The sequence below is a fragment of the Orcinus orca genome, chromosome 11 (genome assembly GCF_937001465.1).
Source record: "Orcinus orca chromosome 11, mOrcOrc1.1, whole genome shotgun sequence".
In the NCBI taxonomy this organism is placed as follows: Eukaryota; Metazoa; Chordata; class Mammalia; order Artiodactyla; family Delphinidae; genus Orcinus; species Orcinus orca.
In genome coordinates this window covers 30,664,414-30,682,818 of record NC_064569.1, presented here as the reverse complement: position 1 = coordinate 30,682,818, position 18,405 = coordinate 30,664,414, and the positions used below count along the sequence as shown (strand labels likewise).

The 18,405-nt window shown below is 35.8% G+C and overlaps 1 protein-coding gene across 1 annotated transcript in view; it reads left to right on the top strand.

Annotated features, from left to right (window-relative positions):
• The first annotated feature begins 6,494 nt into the window (after positions 1-6,494).
• ABCD2 (ATP binding cassette subfamily D member 2) overlaps positions 6,495-18,405 on the top strand; it is an 80,324-nt gene continuing 68,413 nt past the window's right edge. The window contains exons 1-2 of the mRNA XM_012538134.3: positions 6,495-7,784; positions 9,288-9,468. Coding sequence (XP_012393588.1) covers positions 6,849-7,784; positions 9,288-9,468 — 1,117 coding nt within the window. The 5' untranslated portion in view covers positions 6,495-6,848. The remainder of the gene's footprint in view (positions 7,785-9,287; positions 9,469-18,405) is intronic.

Below are 18,405 nucleotides of genomic sequence, written 5' to 3'. Positions count from 1 at the left end.
TAAATTACATATTGTACCTTAAAATTTCACAGGAGTTTTGTATTTTGCTCTATAATGTATCCATGTTAGTTTAAATTTTTAAATATATTTTTCTCTGATCTCCGAGGAGATCTGATGCTCCAAGGAGATGTGTCATGTTTCTTCTGTGGTTTCTTAAGCCCCCTGGTACCTAATACCTCCAGGTACAGCACTACCTCACTTTGAGAAACACAGTCTTTGACTACACGTTTCCTGTAGCTTACTGCTTTTACATCCTCCCAATAGCAACTAAAATATTACTCCCTGAATAACCAGAAGTTTGAGATATATAACAATAAGAATAGCACTTTTACATTTTCATGCTTAAAATGTAACACACTTGGGCTTCCCTGGTGGCGCAGTGGTTGAGAGTCCGCCTGCCAATGCAGGGGACACGGGTTCGCGCCCCGGTCCGGGAGGATCCCACATGCCACAGAGCGGCTGGGCCCGTGAGCCATGGCCACTGAGTCTGCGCGTCCGGAGCCTGTGCTCCACAACGGGAGAGGCCACAACAGTGAGAGGCCCGCGTACCGCAAAAAAAAAAAAAAAAAAAAAAGTAACATATTAAATGCTTAAGCATTTGTAAAATGACTTCACATCTCATTTAATATTCACATTTTAGAAAATATTATAATCAAATTGTATGAAATTATAATCATATATCAACTAAATCTTGTGAAGCCTGTAAATGAATTTTCACTTTTCTCCAAAGTGGAAGTTTGATGGTAGAACACTAGCCAGGAATAATCAAGATAAATTTCTAAAATAAAATGCTAACATATTCTTCAACAGGATAAATGTGCCTGCTAAAATTATTGGGCACAGTTACAATATTTGGTGAATACAAAAATTGTCTTTCCTCTTACAAATTCGTTAGAATTTAAATGTGTTATATTCTAACCATATACCACTCTCCTGGGTCTACTTGTGAAAAAAATGGTATTTAATGGCTTAGAGTTTCAATCAAAACAATTTTTTTCATCAAGGAACTTGATCAAATGAAATTATAGACCCACATGATTTCCATCCTAGTGGACTTCAAGGTCAATAGCAATGAATAGGTTATATAAAACTAAATTGTCAACCCATTATGTTTTATGTGATTACTCCTAAATACAAAGTACATTGTAAATTCTCTGTAAGTTATTAAAGTAAAAACTATTTATTTTATCTCACTTTAAAACAAACTATATTGGATTTTTATGGTTGATAGTGCCCCCCCCATCAATATATTTAAGGGCCACAAGGAATGTCCTCTTCCATAATACTTCGCAAATTCATGCAAAGATTATATATTGACGTAAAAGAAACCGCTCCCAAGAAAGAGGGGCAGGGCGGGAAGAAGGCAGAAAAGGGCTTAGGTGCTCAGAGGCCTCATTAGAGGAGGACGCGGGACACTAGGTGAGCAGAGAACCGCATGGAAAGTAGCACCACCCGTGAAGCCGTTGGAAACACAGCGGGGAAAAGCTGGATTGCTTCTGGTTTAGGAATAGAGACTTGGTGCTAGGATCTCCCATCTCAGATAACGATTGAAAGCCGCACTCCTGACAAGTTCTTTCCAGCTAAGTCTCTGCACTCCCCACCAGGGCTAACGGAAGAGGCGCCATTATGGGAATGGGACTCAAATGCTACAGTCTCAGGCTCCAGTAGCACAACTCACCGGGACCCCCCGACCCAATTCATCTCCTCAGAACTTCGGAGCAAGAAGACACCGGGGTCGCCACAGGCTGTTGCTCTGACTTCTTCGTCTTGGGACGAGCGACACGTTCTTAGGCCTCAGACAGCCCCTTCTCGGCTCCAGGGAGTATGGCGCAGCCTCCCAACAGCCTCTGTGGCCTCGGGTAGGCTGCTTCCGGGCCTCCCGACAGCCTCTGCGGTTTCTGCGGAGAACGTATCCTGACAGAGCCGCAAGCGAAGCTCTGGGAAAGCAGTCAGCCTGCCTCAAGGAGGAAGAACACAGATTTAATAGCTCAGGCAAGGGAAACCTAAGTAAATGAAATATTGGATTGTGGCCACAGGGTTAGTGTTTCAAACCACCTGCACCATAATTTTATTTAGTTCTGTATTGGTTTGACTTTTCTTTCAGGTCAAAGACCAGACTTGGTGGAGAAAAAGGACAAAGTTATAGATCCATAATCCTAAAGATAATATTTCCTTTCCCACTTACCACTCTTTCTCCAAATCCTTTAAAATCTTTCACTTGTAGTTTTAATATTCAGTAAACAGTTGTCTGTTAGAAACATTGCACCATAGTAATTGATTATTCTGTATATTTTGTTATTTTTTGAGAGAACTTCATCAAAACTTAATTTAGCTGTAAAGGCCCAAAGACTTTAAACTCCTTACTGAAAAAAAACCTCAAAACAAAAATTGGGTTTAGCTGTTCATATCTGTGTTATGTTTGTATGTCCTTACAAAAATTTATATTACAAAGTGTTCTATGATACTTTGGTTAGAAACTAGGAATCTCTTATCCCAAACAAATGCACAAAATACTTTTTTTTTTCCCAATTGTCATGATTGTTTTCCACATTTTAACCTGGGGAATATCTCATAATTTCAAATATAATACGTTTTCTGTTGTCCTTAGGAAATAGTACCTAAAATAGGATTATATCCCAGGATATACATCTTGTGTAATCATATAAATACTGATTTTTCTAACAAAAATTCAGTGAACTAAAAAATTAGACTAGTTGGGCTTCCCTGGTGGCGCAGTGGTTGAGAGTCCGCCTGCTGATGCAGGGGACATGGGTTCGTGCCCCGGTCCGGGAAGATCCCACATGCTGCGGAGCGGCTGGGCCCGTGAGCCATGGCCGCAGAGCCTGCACGTCCAGAGCCTGTGCTCCACAACTGGAGAGGCCACAACAGTGAGAGGCCTGCATACCGCAAAAAAAAAAAAAAAATTAGACTAGTTATTAGGTAGTTATTTGTAACAGCTGAAATGTTGACTTAAGATATCATCAATGTTATGCCTCACATGAATAAGGCTAGCATGACTGATAGATAATAAGAGTCAAAGACTGAGCTGTTTTAGGGTCAGAGGGCAATTAGGTAACCTCTTGGGTCAGGAAACTGTTCAAGAAAGAAATACAGCACTGATAAAATATTTAGCATTTGTTGAAAAGGAAATCCATCCAAAATTCTTAAACCTTAATTTATCTTTATTACTAAAAATTATTTACTTTCTGATGATTTACTATCTAAACACATAAGCATATATTATCTACATGATATATATTTTTATTTACATACCTGTATATGTAGATCTCTTTATTATAAAAAATTACATTTTACAGTTTATAAATCATATAGTTTTCCTAATATATGTAAATATATGTATATGTTCTCTAACATATATAAAATGTATTTAATCCTGCTCTTCCATGGACATTGGTAGTATCCACTTTGACACGGACATTGAGAGTATCTCACTTGAGAACAGAGTAATTTAATAATTATTGCTTAATTTTATTATTATTATTATTTTTATTATTATTATTATTATTTTTTGTGGTACGCGGGCCTCTCACTGTTGCGGCCTCTCCCGTTGCGGAGCACAGGCTCCGGATGCGCAGGCTCAGTGGCCATGGCTCATGGGCCCAGGCGCTCTGCGGCATGTGGGATCTTCCCGGACCGGGGCCCGAACCTGTGTCCCCTGCATTGGCAGGCGGACTCTCAACCACTGCGCCACCAGGGAAGCCCTATTTTTAATTTTTATTTACTTTCAATATCTTTGTCTAAGATTATTTCTTCCCTCTTAAGAAAATTTTAGTACTTCCCCATATAAAAACATGTAAACTTGACAAGCTTGAGTGGAAATTAGACTGAACTATGTTTACTATAGTAAGCAGTGATTTTTTTTTCCACCTCCCTTTTCTCTAGTTTGGAACTCAAATTAAATTAACATTATTGCTGCTTTAATTGCATCATGCCAGTATAAAAAAATGAAAGAAGTACTTTGACATTCGTAGTTTCTTATTTAAATGGCATATATTTCCAACTGGAATTACCTATCTGGTTTTCTATCATCTCTGCCTTTCCTGAAGACTTGAGCCTAGTCTCAGATGCTCAAATCAATCCTGGCCTTTGGGGGCAGGGTGGGATAAAGGGTGGGAGTGGAATTTAAGTGGTGATAGTTAGGCCTGTACTTTAGTGGCTTAACAAGTTAAATCTTATATTGACCTTTTCCCTAGTTCTAGTAACTGGACTTCAACCTTCCTTGTACCACATTTCTGGCAACCAAATTTCTCTTCTTGATCATTTTCTTTATACCCAGTTCCTCAGTCTAACAAGGCTTTCACTCCATGCTTTAAAAGCTTTTTCCTGTACCCCAGCTTCATTACCAGTTGGTAAACTGACCTGCCTACATATTTAGGCCTGCATATTTAGGTCTCTAATTTTCTTTGCTTCTAGATTTCCCACTGCCCTGCTCCTCCCCTGATCTTGTTGTCCTATGCCAGTGATGCAGGCCACTTCCCTTGACTGCCAGCTGCTTTCTGACCCATGCATCCCTCTGTGTATCATGTTCTGCCAGCTGAACATCCTCCTATCACCCCCAGTTAAGTTTATCCTGACCCTCCACATGTCCTATCATAGTCAGGAGATGTGACATAAAGAATTAAAATTTATAAATGTAAGGCAGCCTTATTTTGACACATGAAAAGCATGAGATTAGGAACAAAAAAATTTTTGAAAATAATCACTATGACACTATGATCTCTATGTACAGACTTAGAAAGTCTTAATGGAATGATTAGATTACTGTGCTAATATGGCCAGCTATCAAAGAACCTTGCATGAATTTGCTACTCATGTATTAGTAAATCTGCTGAATTGAATGCAAACAAATGAAAAGAGATCTGTGATGATTCTTGGAACTCATATAGGTACCTGGAAAAGGAGGAGTTTGGAAAGTTTAAGAATACGGTTACTAATAAAAGTGAGGATAGTTCTTTATTCACCATAAACTGAATAATGAAGATCACAACACTGAGGCAAGTTTTATATTCTAGCACAGGGTTTGGCAAACTTCTCTAGAGGGCCAGATAATGAATACTCTGGGCTCTATTTCATCTACCCAGTTCTGCCACTGTGGCTTGAAAGCCAAGAAGTAAATAAATGGGCGTGGCTTGAAAAACAATAAGTAAATAAGTGGGTATGGCTATGTTCCAATAAAACTTCATTTATGGACCCTGATATAAAAATTTCATATAATTTTCACATGTCACAAAATATTATTCTTCTTTTGATATATTTTCAGCCATTTTTTAAATATAAAAACTATTCTTAGCTCATGGGCTATATAAAAATAGGTGGTGGGACAAATGTGGCCCACTGGTTGGGTTGTAATTTGCCAACCTCTGTTCTAGTTTAATGCATATCTTCCCAGGCTTCCAACTGACTAGAAATGTGTGTGTATGTTGTGTATGGGGGAACAGGGGCAGTGGAGAAACAAAAATGTTTTTGCATTTTTGAGAATAACTCATCTTTGCCTAAAAACATGCCTTTTACATTTTTAAAAATATCAAAATTTTGCTTGACTGTTTAGCAGCTAAGTTCTCCATTAGGGATGTAGAGAATTTTTTAAAACACTTTTGATTTTTATCAAATAATCAAAATGGAAATGGGAAGTAGCCAGTAGATTATCTGTAAACCTAAACAAAGCAAAAGCTTACAAAAGTCAAAAACTCTTGCAAAATGAGGTAAGATCCTGGAGAAGCTATTTCTACCATCTAACTCCTGTTTGATTCCCAAATGGTTAACTTTTGATTATAAAGTAACATACCTCTAAGTAACAACTCTAAAGGACCCAAGGGGGTGGTAGAAGTGAAACACTGCTCTCATTTAATAGTCACCTTGTAAATAATCACCAGTGCATCAGATCTCTATTGCTAAAAATAGCAGTTATGGGGCTGGAAGATTTTCATTATAAGGACAAGTAAACTTTGGAATGGACGCATAGCAAAGAATTATTTTCTATTATACAGAAGACTTATCTCCTATTTATTTACCAAAAAATAGGCTCAACTTGTCTGATAGGTTCTGGGACTTCATGTGAAATTACAGAGACGGAAAAAAAAAATTAATGGGGGAGGGAGGAGTGCAGAAAAACAGATCCAAGTACTTGATACTTTGTTTTTTTCCAGTGCCCCTCCCATTTGTCACTTTCATCTCTCTCCCTTTCAGATTCATTCCATACTCTTTTCATTATATGTTGATCCTCTTGTCTCTCTTCCCTCATCTCCCCAGTTCCTCCTCCCTCATTCGTTTTTAAGCTCTTAGAAATCTCCCTTTCTTTTTGCTCTTCCTCTGTGGTATCTGCTGAAACCTTAGAGAAGTGATGTATTTTCTGAAACTTCTGTGGGTTTCTAAGTGACGCTGAGCATGCTCAGTCGCTAGGGCAGGTTTTGTCGCCAGCAGCTGCCCTGATTCGACCTCTCCAAAAATAGACATTTAACTCTCTGAACTGTTTAAGGATGTAATTCGTTTTGCTCTCTCTTCATTTTCAAGGTTCAAAGGAAAGCGGCGAGGATTCCAGGGGTCCCGTCGCCCCTACAGCCAATGAGGGGCCTGAGAGGGAGGAGCTTGGGGCTGCTTGGTGCAGCTTGAGCTTCTGAGGGAATCATCCTCACTAGACGCAGTGGAGTCTGAGCTGTGCTGCATGTCACAGAAAAAAATCTTAAAAAATAAAAACAAAAAACAGAAGAGGAGAAACGCTGCAGAGTATGGAACGCTATAGAACTTTCTGAAACATTTGCTTGGGATTCCCGGGGAGCATGATCTTTTAAAACCAATTCTTTCTGAAGCCGGTTTGGGTAACTGGGAAAATGATACATATGCTAAATGCAGCAGCTGATCGAGTGAAATGGACCAGATCGAGGACTGCTAAAAGGGCTGCCTGCGTGGTGGCTGCAGCATATGCTCTGAAAACCCTCTGTCCCATCATTGGCAAGCGTTTAAAGCAATCTGGCCACTGGAAGAAAAAAGAAGCTTACCCGGCTGCAGAGAATAGAGAAATACTGCATTGCACCGAGGCCACTTGTAAAAAACCTTCGCCTGGAGTGAATGCAGATTTTTTCAAACAGCTACTAGAACTTCGGAAAATTCTCTTCCCTAAACTTGTGACCACTGAGACAGGATGGCTCTGCCTCCACTCGGTAGCTCTAATCTCAAGAACCTTTCTGTCTATCTATGTAGCTGGTTTGGATGGAAAAATCGTGAAAAGCATTGTGGAAAAGAAGCCTCGGACTTTCATCATCAAATTAATCAAGTGGCTTATGATTGCCATCCCTGCCACCTTTGTCAACAGTGCAATAAGGTACCTAGAGGGCAAATTGGCCTTGGCCTTCAGAACTCGCCTAGTCGACCATGCCTATGAAACCTATTTTACAAATCAGACTTATTATAAGGTGATCAATATGGATGGGAGGCTGGCAAACCCTGACCAGTCTCTTACTGAGGATATTATGATGTTCTCTCAATCTGTGGCTCACTTGTATTCCAATCTGACCAAACCTATTTTAGATGTAATCCTGACTTCCTATACGCTCATCAAGACTGCTACATCCAGAGGAGCAAGCCCAATTGGGCCCACCCTTTTAGCAGGGCTTGTGGTATATGCCACTGCTAAAGTGTTAAAAGCCTGCTCTCCCAAATTTGGTAAATTGGTGGCTGAAGAAGCTCATAGGAAAGGCTATTTGCGGTATGTGCACTCCAGAATTATAGCCAATGTTGAAGAAATTGCCTTCTACAGAGGACATAAGGTAAGAAAGAAATTAAGGTGACGGGTGAAATGTGAGACTGTTCAAGCTGCCACTGCAGTGCTAGATACCATCTGTTGTACTGTTGATGGACCCACTTCTTTAGGGTTTTAGATTCTTATGACATTCAAACCTGTATTAAAATATATGCTTCATTACCCTTTTTAATCACAAGCTGTTAAAGAATTATATGTAGAGTGCAAACTTTTCTAAAGTTTCATGAAAATAACATTTTCAGCATTCTAAAACAGTCTACTTAGTCTCAGTTATCCAAATATGCTCAGAATTATCTCTAAAGCATTTTCTTAAAACTGAAATCCTAAGTAGATGGTCCTAGAACATTGAAGAAAATATATGTTTAGAAACTAAGTAAACATACTTCCACTGAGATGGAAAATTTAGGATGGTATTGTTTGTTTGTTTGTTTATCAAGAGAAAAAAAAAGTGCTTTCATATGAAAGACAGGTGTGACAGTTTTGCATGCCTGGTCCATGATGGAGTTCCTCAGTTCTAAGAAGTGCAGGAGAGTGGCTTACAAATGACATTTCCATTACTCTTAATGTTCAGTACCATGTTTTGACACAAATTAAAAAAGGTGGTGAAATGAAATTTTGTCTAGCTTAGAGGGAAAAGCTAAGATTAGAGATGAATAGGAAAAAAGGAGCTCCAGAATGTTATTTTTAAATATTAAAGATTTTCAACATTAAGCAGGTCCCTTAAATAGTTAACCTGATTACATAAACTTGCAGTACATTAAAGACTTTTTAAGGTGATGCATCTGAAATCTTAATACAAATGACTTGGCAAATGAAATAGTAAGTTATTCTAAAGTTGAAATGGTATTATAATTAAAAAGCAGAATTATTTAATTTTGAAACATCATCAATAACAACAAAAAAAGAAATTTTATAGTAGTACCAATCTGAAGAAGAAAATTTAAAGCAAATTTAGGACGTCTATTCCCACTTGAAAATTGGCTTATATGTTGTAGTAATCATATTTATGTCATTCTTGAATCACTGAGCTCAGTGATATAAATTATAGCATGTTGTAGGCTTCTTGCATTTAAGACAAAACCCAGTAAATTGAGTTAATTCAAAAGTGGAGTCTAATTACACATATACATGTCGTGTGTTTATTTTCAGATATTTTTGCTATAATCAAAAAGGATAAGGTTCTAACTGTTTATTCATGTCTTATGGAATATCATTTAATTTTAACATCTTATACATATAAATTTGAAAACATAAGTATAAATCACTTGTATATATTTAACATTATATTTACTGAATATCGACATTTAAAAAATAATACAGGTGTGATTACAACTAAGTAATGACTAATTCTGACATTAATCTGTATTTATTGGTTGTTAGAATCACAGATAATAGTATACTAAGTAAAACAAAATAATATGTAATTATCTTTAAAGAAAGTCCTCAAACATACGTTATTTATTTTTATAGTTCATACTAGGTTAATTCTTATCTCTTTTTGTCTCCATAGGTAGAAATGAAGCAACTCCAGAAAAGTTACAAAGCTTTAGCAAATCAGATGAACCTCATTTTATCCAAACGTTTGTGGTACATTATGATAGAGCAGTTCTTGATGAAGTATGTTTGGAGCAGCAGTGGATTAATTATGGTGGCTCTACCTATTATCACTGCAACTGGCTTTGCAGATGGTGGTAATGGCATTTATGCTTAATATTAAATATATGTTTCTGATTATTTCTCTTTAAGGGGTCACTGCTGGAGTTATGTCAGTGAATTGTGTAGTCATCATTCTATAGTCCTTAATGGTCAGAAACAATGGCAGACTTTGCAACATCCAGTAATAAGACCAGCAATATGAAAGAAGTGACTCAAAATACCTTTCCAGTTCTGTGATATTTCAGAAACCTCTGATGTAGTGTTTTTGGGAGATGATCTTGAGCAATTTTAATTTTACTGCCTAATATAGAATGATTCTCTAGTTTACAGTTCAACTCAACACAAATTAATACCTTCAAAAGGAGTATAATAGAAAGTCTCCCCATGTGTTGTAAATTTCAGTTCTGCACATAGCATGCATTTAGTCTATAAATATTCTATAACTAGATCTGCCCTGATTTGTGATTTGAATAGTTGGTTGACTACATAAGACAACTAATAATACTGTTTCAGGGAGAGCTTCATGCCATGGAACAAGGTCTCCTCTACTTGTAGGTAATATAGAAAACCTCCTATTTGGTGGTATTGTGGGGATAGGGATTGTCAAGTTTCAGGGGTCTAATTCTATCCTACCACTGTCCCAGTGTTTTTTTTAATCAACATTTTTTATCCTTTGGAACAACTAAGAAAGATAAAGACAAGGAGGACAATATTAAAATGTTATGTAATACTTAAGATGGGAGTTTGGGTCTTAATTGGCAGGACAAAAGGGGATTAATTAAAGAAGCAACATTTTCCTCTCTTTTTCCAAAGTAAAATATTCCCCCTCCTCTTTAAAAACCACTTGACCAAAATTGGTCTTAGTGTTGAAAGAGCTAGACAAAAACATGGACTTTGTGGTGAGAGAGCTTTGCTCAAGTCTTTGCTTTCCCTCTTTCTGTCTGTGTCCTTTTAGTCATGTTAATTAAATTGTCTAAACCTCAGTTTCCTCATCTGTAAAATGAGAATCAGAAAGGCTACTTCAGAGTGGGGTGGTGAGGATTTAGTAGAATAATGTATCAAGAGCATGTATCAAGAATATTGACATGGTGACAATTATTGCCTAGAAAACAAAAGGCAACACTAAGAAAAATGTAACAGAATTCACACTATTTTACAGTTATTTTTGGTGTAGAACTAAGTATTAATAGTTATTTGTTTGAAGTCATCCAATAAAAACAAGTAAAAAATTACATATGCTTTAATACTTTAAAACAGTGCTTTAATGCTTTACCAATTCTCACAAAAACACCTGTCAAATTTGAGTCATTCTTAACCTAAAATTGTTCATTTTGGTAAAGTAGGATTTGTCAATCCCTTGTGGTATGTGCTATGCATATACCAAATGTACTGTGCAACTCAAGTGTCTAATAGTGTATTTAGATCACTAGGAAAATTGAATTTTATCTGTTTATTTAATGTTTTCAAAATTCGTTTTAATCATTTTTAAAAGCTTCTATTGAAAAAGGCATTGTTAGTATTTTTAGATTTAATCCTTTCATAATGAAATAAAATAAATTGCTTTTTCAAACGAGTATTAGAGGAAAAAACACAAAAATGTATGGTCTTAAGATTAGTTTTACTAAGAAATTTAACAAAATTGTCAGATATTCATAGTGAATATCTATCCATCAGTGTATGGATATTTTAAAAGTTTCATGTATAATGTATATTAGAAACTACCCCAGTGACAAAATTATGGTGTTGTTCTGTTAGCCTTTGGAAGAACTGGTCTTATTAGAAAACCCTGGAGTATTCAACATAGAACAGAGAAAATGCAGCTATTAATGGTGACAAATTAACCCCACAGAGACCAGTAAGAAGTAAACAATGTATGCAAACAATCTAACAATCTTCTGTAGGTGATGTAATAAGATATTTTAAAATAAATCCTACAAATCTTGAAAATACAATAGTAAATTAAAGAAACAGCATTAAAATTTTAGATTGAAATTGTGATAATAATCACATTGATGCAAGTGAAAGAAAATAATTCTTAAAGCTTCTTTTCAAAAGAAAATTTTATAAAAAGAAAAACAATGTAAGAATTTCATAGAAGAATAAAATGAATTCATATGATAATATTAAGAGAGTGTGTCTTGATATCTTCTATAATTTCTAAGGTTACTGTGTGGATGCTTATAATGTTTGTATGTATGTATTTATGAAATATATTTGACTTATGACATACCACATGAAAACACTAAGTTATCATTTTACTCAGACAAAATAATTAAGTTTTTTTTTAGATAATGATATTATCTTTGAGGCTTTAGGTCTTGGAATTAAATACTATCTATCCTAATCTAGTCTTCAATCTTAATTTATACTTATGCCCTGAGTTGTCTCTTATATTAGAGATAAATTAAGCGCATGATAGTACATATTTTAATGCAAAAATAGATGGAAAAAAATGGATGAATAAGAGGGATGGCAAAGAGGAAAGGGAGAAAAAGCAGCAAAGAGGAAAGAAAGAGAAGAGTAAAGGAAGAAACAGGCCACTGTTCAAATCTTGACTCTGCTATTTAGTAGTTATCCATCCTTAAGAAAGTTACAGAAACTTTATATGCCTCAGTTTTCCTTTCTTAACTATTGTAATAATAATATATATTTTACAGAATTGTTATGAAATTATAAATAATGTATTTCATGTGCCTTGAAACAGTCCATGGCAAATAGTAAGAATTTAGGTGGAAGCAACGGTTAATATTTATTACATTCTTACTATGCGGGCTCTGGTATCAGATTGCCTGGGTTCAAATGCTGGCTCTTTTGCTTATTGGGCTGTGACTTTGGACAAATCATTTAACCTTTTTGTGCTTCAGTTTCCCCATTTCCAAGATGGGGGAAATTATAGCAGGGTTGCTATGAAGATTAAGGAAGATTCCATGTGTAAAATTTAGAGCAATGCCTGCATCATAGGAAATGCTCAATAGATGTTTGCTGGCCTGATCATTGTTAAAAGAGCAAGGCATTTGAAAGTGATTAGGAAGTTGGAGGTAAAGATGCAAATAGCAGGAATAGCCTACATAAATTGTTTGAGAGGAGAAAAGAAAAACAGTTCTGGAGTAGATTGGTTACACCATCTAGCTACAACTTTAAGTAAAATCTTGTGGTAAGGACAGGATTATGTTTATATTCAACTTCACATTACAAAACTGCATATGGTATCATGTCATTTTCATGTCAGAAGCGGAGCTTACAGGTGATCTAGTCTGGAGCCCCAGGCATGCCTAAGATCACACAAATGGTTAGTGGAAGCACTAAGGATAGAAGACATTATGTAGTTCCTTGTGCATTGCTTTTTTCCCCTTCACTATGCTGCCTCTATATTAGCTATATTGGAACTTATTCTATAAGGGACTTAACTTATTTGAGACCAAGTAATCATGGGAGCAAACGGTTGAAAAAGGCATTGAAATAGTTGATTTTGTATCATCTCTATTATCTGTATAGAGAACATTACCCCTTTATTTGCTTCATATTAAGAGAAAGACTGAAATTATGTGAAGAAAATAGTTACTTGGGAGCTATAATCTCAGTTGTTTAATGTTATAGGCCACTTCCACTTTTCTTCTCTTTATATCAAGAGCAGTTCTGGGCAAGGCCAGGGAAAGCTACTTATAGGTCTCTCCTGCCAGACCTTATTACAGACACCTAACGAGTAGGGAAGAGAGCAGCTAAGCCACTGGCACTGTCAGTGTTGGTAATCTGCTAGTGTGAGGTGGCACATCAGAAGTAGCAACTGAGAGATACTGTTCTTAGGAATAGAACTATATTCTACCCATCACCCTAGTAACATGGGTGATGTTTGTATTCTCAAAATGTACCTGCAACAAGATTCTATCCATAGCTCCTGCTGCATTAGTATGTCTCATATTCCAATGTCAAATTATTCGAATAAAATGTTATATTATAGGTCAGTTTAGATATGATTACTCTCCTGTCGACCAATAACAGTAATTATCAATATATATCAAAGACATACTTTTAGTTGTAAGTAGCTATGCATATATGTAGTTATGATTTTAAAGTATAACACATATCTCAACAAGACACAATCATTAGTGTACCACTCAACCAATTGTCACAAAGTTAAGACATATACATAATCACGACTCAGAAGAAATAGAACCTTACCTTCATCCCAGAAGCCTCCATACCCCTTCCCAGTCCTATCCTCATCATTAGCCCCCCACCCCAACTCCACTTACTCCTGCCCTTGCCATGCCACAGCAAAGATAATTATTTTACTGACCATTCATTAATATTTACTGGTTTTTGAATCTTCTATAAATAGTATCGTATAGTATGCATGAGCATTCTAGTCGCTCCACATCTTTGTCAATGTTTGACGTCAGTCTTTTTCGTTTAGGCATTTTTTTCAGCTTAGGCATATGGTGAGTGTATAGTGGTACTTTACTGTGGTCTTAGTTTTAACTTCTTTGATGACTAATAAGATTAAGCACTTTTTATTCATTTATTGGCCATTTGGATAGCTGTTCTTATGAAGTGCTGATAATTTTTAAAATTAATTTTAAATTAGCTTATCTGTTTTTTTCTTATTGATTTGTGAAAGCTGTTATGTATTCTGTAATAAGTCTTTTGTCAGACACACACACACAAAATCTCAAATATCTTTTCCCACTTGATTCTTCCTTTTTCAGTCTCCTAACAGTGTCCAAGAGAAGTTATCATTTTAATATAGTTCAATTTATCAATCATTTTCTTTGTGGTTAATGGTTTTATGTCCTGTTTAAGAAACATTTGTCTAACCCAAGGTCATAAAGGTACTCTCCAATTTTATCTTTTAGAAATTTATTGGTTTTTCTTTTCACATTGATATCATCAATCTATTTAGAGTTGATATTTATATATGGTATGAAGTAGGGTAAGGCTATAGTTTTTGCTGAGATTTGTCAAGATGACAAAGGTAAAATGTAAATGAAATTAAATAAGCTCAGATTAGAAAAGCAAAGGATAAAAGTACAAAAGAATAGCCTACTTTTTTAACTTTTAAAAATTAATAGACTTAAACCTGAGTTATAAAATTCTTTCTCATCTTTTCAGTGAAACAGCAACAGATGTGACTGTTTCAGTACATACTTATTATTAGCAGTGATGAAAAGTAGCAGTAAAATGAGCAGATATGTTAACTATTAAATCCTTAAATGTGGAACTTTTGAAAAAATATTTTAAATATTTGGTGAGGAAAATGAAATATGTTTACCTAGGATACAAAATAGGCGAGTGCTTTAGGTCATGAATTTATATCTCTGACACTAAGGAATCTGGCCTTGTCATAGAAGTTATTTGCTTAATGTGTACATGACAAAATACTCTTGCACTGCTCTCAAACTACCTGCCAAAGAAAAACCAGTAGAATAAGTCAAATGAAGTCTTTCCAGAGCTATTTGTAATTTTGTTACAAATTTGTAATTTTGAAAGCATGGAGAAAACCCAGTAGATAATAGTCTGCCAAAGCAACATAGAAATTACCATGCCATACCAAACACCAGTCCATCTGTGCTAGTGTTATTTCTTTTTTGAATTTTATTTTATTTATTTATTTTTATACAGTAGGTTCTTATTAGTTATCTGTTTTATACATATCAGTGTATACATTTCAGTCCCAATCTCCCAATTCATCCCACCACAACCCCTGGGCTTTCCCCCCATGTTGCTCATACGTTTGTTCTCTACACCTGTGTCTCTATTTCTGCCTTGCAAACTGGTTCGTCTGTACCATTTTTCTAGATTCCACATACATGCATTAATATACGATATTTGTTTCTCTTTTTTTGACTTGCTTCACTGTGTATGACAGTCTCTAGGTCCATCCATATCTCTACAAATGACCCATTTTCATTCCTTTGTGTGGCTGAGTAATATTCCATTGTATATGTGTACCACATCTTCTTTATCCATTCATCTATCAATGGGCATTTAGGTTGCTTCCATGACCTGGCTATTGTAAATAGTGCTGCAGTGAACACTGGGGTGCATGTGTCTTTTTGAATTATGTTTTTTTCTGGGTATATGCCCAGTAGTGGGATTGCTGGATGGTATGGTAGTTCTATTTTTAGTTTTTTAAGGAACCTCCATACTATTATCCATAGTGGCTATATCAATTTATATTCCCACCAACAGTGCAAGAGGGTTCCCTTTTTTCCACACCCTCTCCAGCATTTATTGTTTGTAGATTTTTTGATGATGGCCATTCTAACCAGTGTGTGGTGATACCTCATTGTAGTTTCGATTTGCATTTCTCTAATTAGTGATGTTGAGCAGCTTTTCATGTGTCTCTTGGCCATCTGTATGTCTTGTTTAGAGAAATGTCTATTTAGGTCTTGTGCCCACTTTTTGATTGGGTTGTTTCTTTTTTTAATATTGAGCTGCATGAGCTGTTTGTATATTTTGGAGATTAATCCTTTGTCCATTGATTTGTTTGCAAATGTATTCTCCTATTCTGAGGGTTGTCTTTTTGTCTTGTTTATAGTTTCCTTTGCTGTGCAAAAGCTTTTAAGTTTCAGTAGGTCTCATTTGTTTATTTTTGGTTTTTATCCATTACTCTACGAGGTGGGTCAAAAAAGATCTTGTGTGATTTATGTCAAAGAGTGTTCTTCCTATGTTTTCCTCTAAGAGTTTTAGAGTGTCCGGTCTTACATTTACGTCTTTAATCCATTTTGAGTTTAATTTTGTGTATGGTGTTAGGAAGTGTTCTAGTTTCATTCTTTTACATGTAGCTGTCCAGTTTTCCAGGACCACTTATTAAAGAGACAGTCTTTTCTCCATTGTATATCCTTGCCTCCTTTGTATAGATTAGTTGACCATAGGTGCGTGGTTTTATCTCTGGGCTTTCTATCCTGTTCCATTGATCTATATTTCTGTTTTTGTGCCAGTACCATATTGTCTTGATTACTGTAGCTTTGAAGTACAGTCTGATGTCAGGGAGCCTGATTCCTCCAACTCTGTTTTTCTTTCTGAAGATTGCTTTCACTATTGGGGATCTTTTGAATTTCCATACAAATTGTGAAATTTTTTGTTCTAGTTCTGTGAAAAATGCCACAGGTAATTTGATAGGGATTGCATTGAATCTGTAGGTTGCTTTGGGTAGTATAGTCATTTTCACAATATTGATTCTTCCAATCCAAGAACATGATATATCTCTCCATCTGTTTGTGTCATCTTTTTTTTAACACCTTTATTAGAGTATAATTGCTTTACAATGGTGTGTTAGTTTCTGCTTTATAACAAAGTGAATCATCTATACATATACATATATCCCCATATCTCCTCCCTCTTGTGTCTACCTCCCACCCTCCTTATCCCACCCCTCTAGGTGGTCACAAAGCACGGAACTGATCTCCCTGTGCTATGCGGCTGCTTCCCACTAGCTATTTTACATTTGGTAGTGTATATATGTCCACTTTGATTTGTTTCATCAGTGTCTTATAGTTTTCTGAGCACAGGTCTTTACCTCCTTAGGTAGGTTTATTCCTAGGTATTTTATTCTTTTTGTTGCAATGGTGAATGGGATTGTTTCCTTAATTTCTCTCTCTGATCTTTCATTGTTAGTGTATAGGAATGCAAGAGATTTCTGTGTGCTAATTTTGTATCCTGCTACTTTACCAAATTCATTGATAAGCTCTAGTAGTTTTCTGGTGGCATCTTTAGGATTCTGTATGTATAATATCATGTCATCTGCAAACAGTGACAGTTTTACTTCTTCTTTTGCAATTTGTATTTCTTTTTCTTCTCTGATTGCTGTGGCTAGGACTTCCAAAACTATGTTGAATAATAGTGGACATCCTTGTCTTTTTCCAGATCTTAGTGGAAATGCTTTCAGTTATTCACCATTGAGAATGATGTTTGCTGTGGGTTTGTCATATACGGCCTTTATTATGTTGAGGTAGGTTCCCTCTATGCCCACTTTCTAGAGAGTTTTTATCATAAATGGGTGTTGAATTATGTCAAAAGCTTTTTCTGCATCTATTGAGATGATCATACTGGTTTTATTCTTCAGTTTGTTAATATGGTGTATCACATTGATTGATTTGTGTATATTTAAGAATCCTTGCATTCCTGGGATAAATCTCACTTGATCGTGGTGTATGATCCTTTTAATGTGTTTTTATATTCTGTTTGCTAGTATTTTTTTGAGGATTTTTGCATCTATATTCATCAGTGATATTGGTCTGTAATTTTCTTTTTTTGTAGTATCTCTGTCTGGTTTTGGTATCAGGGTGATGGTAGCCTCATAGAATGAGATTGGGAGTGTTCCTTCCTCTGTAATTTTTGGAAGAGTTTGAGAAGGATGCTGTTAGCACTTCTCTAAATTTTTGATAGAATTCACATTTGAAGCCACCTGGTCCTGGACTTTTGTTTGTTGGAAGATTTGTAATCACAGTTTCAATTTCATTACTTGTGATTTGTCTGTTCATATTTTCTATTCCTTCCTGGTTCAGTCTTGGAAGGTTATACCTTTCTAGGAATTTGTCCATTTCTTCCATGTTGTCCATTTTATTGGCATAGGGTTGCTTGTAGTAGTCTCTTATGATGCTTTGTATTTCTGCGGTGTCCATTGTAATTTCTCCTTTTTCATTTCTAATTTTATTGATTTGAGTCCTCTCAGTCTTTTTCTTGATGAGTCTGGCTAAAGATTTATCAAGTGTGTTTATCTTCTCAAAGAACCAGCTTTTAGTTTTATTGATCTTTGCTATTGTTTTCTTTGTTTCTGTTTCATTTATTTCTGATCTGATCTTTATGATTTCTTTCCTTCTCCTAACTTTGGGTTTTGCTTGTTCTTTCTCTAGTTCCTTTAGGTGTAAAGCTGATTGTTGATTTGAGATTTTTCTTGTTTCCCGAGGTAGGCTTGTATAGCTATAAACTTCCCTCTTAGAACTGCTTTTGCTGCATCCCATAAGTTTTGG